The 6,538-nt window shown below is 47.4% G+C and overlaps 1 protein-coding gene across 1 annotated transcript; it reads left to right on the top strand.

Moving 5' to 3' along the window:
- The first annotated feature begins 387 nt into the window (after positions 1 to 387).
- On the top strand, positions 388 to 5,688 carry LOC136410526 (uncharacterized). Its single transcript, XM_066392719.1, has one exon. It carries the CDS (start codon positions 388 to 390, stop codon positions 5,686 to 5,688), a length of 5,301 nt encoding a protein of 1,766 aa, XP_066248816.1.
- Positions 5,689 to 6,538: the final 850 nt, after the last annotated feature.

The raw sequence follows: 6,538 nt of genomic DNA on the forward strand, positions 1-6,538 counted from the left end.
CACGGCTTTCGGGAAATCCCACGTGTTTGCTTGCTAAGCAAGAAGCTAGTCCGTCCTGGACTCTCGCAACCAGGAGTACAACGTCGATACTGCGAACCGACAAGTGTCGTAAATAGTGCTAGCGTGTAAGTGCTCTCGTATAATAAGCGCGGGTGGTGTCTCCAACCTCAAGGGAAGGAACCCCTGCATATCGCTCAACATTTGGTCCTTCGAGCCGGATCTTCCCAGCGACGCCGAGAAAGCCTTCGTAAAGGAGTGGACAGCAGCTTAAAGGTCAGTCTTTCAATATTTGCAACCCTCAACCCATATCCCTCACCGATTTCCTCTCGACATTGATTTTATATCGCCACGGTTTCACGTTAGTCTGTACTCTGTGAACGTAGTGTGATGTCTCTCATAGATGATGAACAGTTTGCCCCAGAACTCGTTTTAAAGAAATTAAAAAATAGCAAAGCCCAAATCAAAGGTGAGCTAACGCGCTTCGCAAGTTTTTTAAATAAGGCCGATTTGCACGAATGCATCGAACTGCTTCAGGCTAGGTATGATAGCGCAAAATCAATATTGGACAAGTTTAAGTCAATCCAAACAGAATACGAGGAGTTACTAATAAGTGACTTTCCCAGTAATTACAAGGAAAGGGAACTAGAAGAAGAACGTGATAGGTTTGAAACTCGATATTTCGAATCCTTGGCCATGGCGCAAAGTGTTCTAGATAAGCATTTTCGTAATCAACAGCAATGCAGCGCAAATTTGAGTCGAAACGCGGGGTCACCATCAACGAGCGCATCGTTACAGGCAATCGCCAGCCCAGGTGAATCGAGTGTTTCGGCTAATTCGTTCATCAAGCTTCCGTCTCTAACCCTACCTGAGTTTAGCGGGTGTTACGCAGATTGGCAACGATTTCGAGATATGTTTAGAGCGGTAATTCACGACAATAACGCATTATCGGATGCTCAACGCTTCTACTACCTGGAAGCATCTCTTCGAGGCGAACCAAAAACATTATTAGCATCACTGGCCCCTACCAACGCGAATTACACCATTGCCTGGGATCTTCTTGAAAGACGATACCAAAATAAAAAATTTATCATCCACTCCCATTTAAGGGAGATCATGGAGTTCCCCGCGTTAACCAAGGAATCGTACGCAGCCTTGAGAAACTTCTCAAACCACTTTTTTAAGAACTTTCGCGCGTTAGAGTCCTTGGGCGAAGAGGTACGTGAGTGGAACACCATGTGGATTTATATTCTGGCGTCAAAGTTAGACGTCAGCACGAGGCGCGAGTGGGAGAAGTATTCCCAAGGCATGAACTCGCCGAAAGTCGATCAGTTCAATGAATTTTTAATGCAGAGGTGCCAGGTATTGGAAGCGGGGGACGCAAGGTTGTGGTCAAATTCTAGAAAATCTAACGAGTCCAGATCATTTGCCACCACAAGTAACACATATCGTCCGGCATGTCCGTTCTGTAAGGGCGAGCACTTCATATATTCCTGCGAGGAGTTCAAAAAATTATCAATCTCGAATCGCTTTGAAAGGGTGAAGGGGATGAATCTATGCACAAATTGCTTACGACACGGGCATAAACTATCGGAATGTCGTTCGTCGGGGTGCAAATTATGTCGGCAAAGGCATGCAACTTTGTTACACAAACCGCAACGACCTTCGCGGGCTGATGACGCAAACATCAAGCGGGGCGACGGTAATAGTTCTCGCGATGATGACTCGAATCCACCCGAAGGTACCGGGGAACGGCACGCGTCATATCCGATACTAGCGAATACCTGTCAAAACGCGAGGAATTCCCTTATATTGTTATCAACGGCGGTAGTAGACACCCACGGCAAGCACAAAACCCGAATTCCGTGCAGAGTCCTGTTGGATTCAGCTAGTCAATCTAACTTCGTTAGCATGGCCCTGATTAAACGATTGCAACTAACACCGTCGAAGGTTGACATTCCCGTCCTAGGCATAAATCAAATACAGACAAGAATATCGCACGCCACTGAAATATCATTTGCATCTCGAACCACGGCCTTCAGAACAAGGTTGAGTTTTCTCGTCGTGCCGAAAATAACGGAGGTAGCGCCGCAAAATTATTTTGATAAATCGAACTTGAATATTCCCGATGAGTTAATACTAGCCGACCCGGACTTTAACGTACCCTCTGAAATCGACATGCTCTTGGGATGTGAAGTATTTTTAGACCTTCTCTGCATAGGACAATTGAAACTAGGCAGAAGTCTTCCAACATTGCAAAAGACGTTACTCGGCTGGATAATAGCCGGCCGAGTCCCGTGCCAATCAGGCAAGCTTCGTGGAACGCAGGCAATGGTCTCAACCTGTCTTCTCACGCAAAACGCGTTAAAAGGGAGCTTGGAGAGATTTTGGCTTGTCGAAGAGGTCGATTCGCATTCTTTAAGTCACATGACCAAGGAAGAACGCGAATGCGAAGAGCACTTCGTCAAGACAACTACTCGCGATGAAGATGGCAGGTTTATAGTAAGGCTTCCATTAAAATCTAGCGTCACGGATTTAGGTGATTCCGAGCAAACAGCGCTCAATCGATTATACGCGATAGAAAGACGACTAGCAAAAGACCGCGAACTCGGAACTTCCTACCGGACCTTCATGCGTGAATACAAGGACCTCGGGCATATGACAGAAGTACCGCGTAAACCAACTTCGTCGGAGGTTCCGATTTACTATATACCACACCATTGCGTTCAAAAACAGGAGAGCATGACGACCAAGCTACGGGTAGTTTTCGACGCCGCGTGCAAAACAACAAAGGGCTCATCACTGAATGATGTCCTAAAGGTCGGGCCCACGATGCAAAATGATCTATTCTCGATATTACTACGCTTTAGAAAACATAATTTTGTCTTGATCGGGGATATAACGAAAATGTATCGACAAATATTGGTGGACAAGCACGAAAGGAACCTTCAGCGGATAGTCTGGCGAGATACGCCCAATGAAGAAGTCAGGCACTATCAACTCAACACGGTCACGTACGGCACCGCTTCAGCCTCGTACCTCGCAACACGTTGTTTGCTCGAGATCTCAAAAAACGTGGCCGAACAACGGCCGCGCGAATCTGACATAATAGCGACTGACTTCTATGTTGACGACTTGCTGACTGGGTCCTCAGATCTCGACTCCCTTAAACAGTTGGGAGAAGGCATTCGCCGAGTTTTATCGGAATACGGATTCGAATTAAGAAAATTTCGATCAAACGCGCACAAGGTACTGGACGACATCGCCAGGGACAGTCACGAAAGCGACAAGTACCTCATAAGCGATAACTCGAGCAGCAAGACATTAGGAATTTCGTGGATTCCAAGTCTTGACGTTTTCGAATATAATTCGCAAAACTTCGCGGAGACTCACAGCAGAGCCACGAAACGAATCATATTATCATGGGTCGCAAAAATCTTCGACCCTTTGGGAATCTTGGGTTTCTTAACGGTGCGCGTGAAATTGTTGATTCAACGTCTCTGGCAGCTAAAAATCGATTGGGATGAGAGCATTCCAAGCCAGTTGCACTCGGAATGGTTAGGCTTAAGAAGCGAAATAGCAAGGGTAGGTCTATTGCAAGTCCCACGCCATGTTCTCGTCAATAACCCGAAATCGATAGAAGTTCACGGTTTCTCGGACGCCAGCGAAAGGGCCTACGGATGTTGCGTGTACCTGCGATCAACGGACGAAAACGGAAAAATTGAAAGTCACTTATTGTGCGCAAAGTCTCGCGTCAGTCCCCTAAAGTCCCTCTCGTTACCGCGATTAGAGCTCCTCGGAGCTGTGCTGTTGGCAAAACTGGTGAAGAGGTCCATCCACGCTCTAAAGCAGCCCATAACCAGAATGTTTTTGTGGGCCGATTCCACGATCGTTCTATGTTGGATCGCAAATGAGCCGAAAAGATGGAAGACCTTCACCGCCAATAGAGTGGCGCTGATACAGTCATTGACCGCCATTGATGATTGGAATCACATACGATCTGAGGAGAACCCCGCGGACATTATATCGCGCGGTACAAGCATCAAGGACTCAAAAAATTCTCGACTATGGTTCCACGGACCCAACTTCCTCGTGGAACCAGATATGTGGCCTGAAGACCCGTCCATCTCGAGATTCGCGACTCCAACGAACGACATTCCCGGACTTAGGCCAGTGCCGGAGGTATCGCTAGTAGCACAATATCCCGAAGACTGTATATTTAGCAGATTCTCGAATCTGCATAAATTAATACGCGTCATGGCCTATTGTGCAAGATTTGGAAGCAATACGAGGCTACCTAAGGGTGAAAGGGGGTCGGGGCCTCTGAGCTCAGGTGAAGTGCAGCGGGCTGAATGGCAACTCATAAGAGTAGTTCAGTCACAATCGTTTCCCGCGGAAAATCATGACTTAAGGACGAGAAATCGCGTCTCGACCAAGAGCAAGTTAAAGGCCTTATCTCCATTCATTGATCGGGACAGTATGATAAGAGTTGGGGGTAGGCTAACAAACTCAAGCTATTCTTATGATGTAAAACACCCTATCGTACTGCCGGCCAAACATCCATTTACCAACCTCGTTATTGACCGCGAGCACAAACGCACCCTGCACTCAGGGACCCAATGTACCTTAGCTCACGTCAGACAAAGGTACTGGCCCCTAAATGGTAAGCAAGTAGTGAAGGCACACGTCCGACGATGTGTGGTCTGTTTTAAGGCCAATCCAAATAACTCCCTCGTTCCCAGGATGGGTGAACTGCCTAGTTCTCGCGTTACTCCGTCGCGCCCATTTTCAGCTGTTGCTGTTGATTACGCCGGGCCATTTGAACTAAAGGATGGAAAAACGCGGTCGCGAAAGACAATCAAGGGGTACATTTGTATCTTTGTGTGTCTCGCAGTCAAGGCTGTGCATATCGAGGTTGTCACGGACTTGACTAGCGACGGGTTTTTGAGCATGTTGAAAAGATTTGTATCGAGACGAGGCCTGTGCTCTTCTATTTACAGCGACAACGCTACGAACTTCGTAGGCTGTAAAAACGAACTAATCGCGATACGAAACATCGTAAGATCTAGCACGTTTCAAAATTTCCTGACAAACTCGCACATAAAATGGCAGTTTATGCCTGCAAGGTCCCCGCATTGGGGGGGGCTTCACGAGGCTGCGGTAAAATCCTGCAAGCATCACTTGAAGCGAGTTTTGAATGGCTCTCGGTTTCATTATGAGGAGTTCTACACACTAACTACTCAAATCGAGGCGATTTTAAACTCAAGACCTTTAATTCCCATAAGTCCTGATCCCAATGACCTAAATGCGTTCACTCCTGCCCATTTCCTGATTGGGCAAGAAATCACGGCCATAGCCGAACGGGACTACACCGATAGCAAGATCAGCCTCGGCAAGCGATATCAGCATCTCCAGCGCGTCGGACAACACTTTTGGTCTCGATGGCGAAAGGAGTACCTCCATCAGCTGCAGCAACGAAACAAGTGGCAGTTCCAGACCAATCCCGAAGTGCATGTTGGAGCCTTGGTCCTGCTGAAGGAAGATAACGTGCCGTCCCTGTGCTGGCCGCTGGGCCGAATCGCAGCCGTCCACCCTGGGCAGGACAGTGCAGTGAGGGTGGTCAGTGTGAAGACTAAAAACGGAACTCTCAAAAGAGCCGTCACGCGAGTGGCCTTGCTGCCAATAGACTAAGTTGTGGACTCTACGCACATTTAAGGATAGTTTAGTAGTAATCACATCAATCTTTTGTACATATTATATCGTTACCACATACCATTGAAAGCCGCAGCACGGTCTTTCAAGGGGGGGAGGATGTTAAGAGTTGGTGAACTGAGTCTTGATATCTTCCTCGATCAAGCTAAAACCCTAAGTTGCGCCCCTGCACATCTTACATTTGTTGCCTTCCAGATGCCGCGATCCGTTAAATTCACTCGAAATGGTTTATGATTCAAATTCCTCGACTTTGTACTTGTTAAACTGCGAGGCAATCAAGTCATAAATGTGCATCGGAGGTGGTTCTTGGGTATCGGAATTCCCCACCATTACCTTTCGGCGGTGGTTGTAATTGGGGGTTCCGTCACGTCCCACTCAGGATGAAAGCAATATTCCGGTCACGGGATAATTTGCCCTTGGCCATAAGGCCTGCCCAAATGGGCCTTCTTCAACTAAAATGAGCTCCGAAAAGGGGCACGCCTATGTCTGCTGACCAGCATCTCCCAGTACTTAAGGGCTGGGAGAAGCAAGGATCTCTCTCTCATCACGATCACGTTGAACCGTTGAGGTTGTCCCGATACCTCGGCAATCCACTCGTACCCGAAAATTATACCTGTCACCGGAATCGCGATCGTCCAATCTCGTGTTTCCTCATCTAAATTTTAGTCATACCTATGTGTTACAATTAGTAAATAAACCTTGTTAATGTTGAAAGTGTTGTCCTAAATTCCACGGCTTTCGGGAAATCCCACGTGTTTGCTTGCTAAGCAAGAAGCTAGTCCGTCCTGGACTCTCGCAACCAGGAGTACAACGTCGATACTGCGAACCG

This window comes from Euwallacea similis, chromosome 8 (assembly GCF_039881205.1).
Source record: "Euwallacea similis isolate ESF13 chromosome 8, ESF131.1, whole genome shotgun sequence".
NCBI lineage: Eukaryota > Metazoa > Arthropoda > Insecta > Coleoptera > Curculionidae > Euwallacea > Euwallacea similis.

Bases quoted from the DNA above. Each gene is read 5' to 3' on its own strand.
- LOC136410526 (XM_066392719.1), top strand. From the start codon at position 388: ATGTCTCTCATAGATGATGAACAGTTTGCCCCAGAACTCGTTTTAAAG.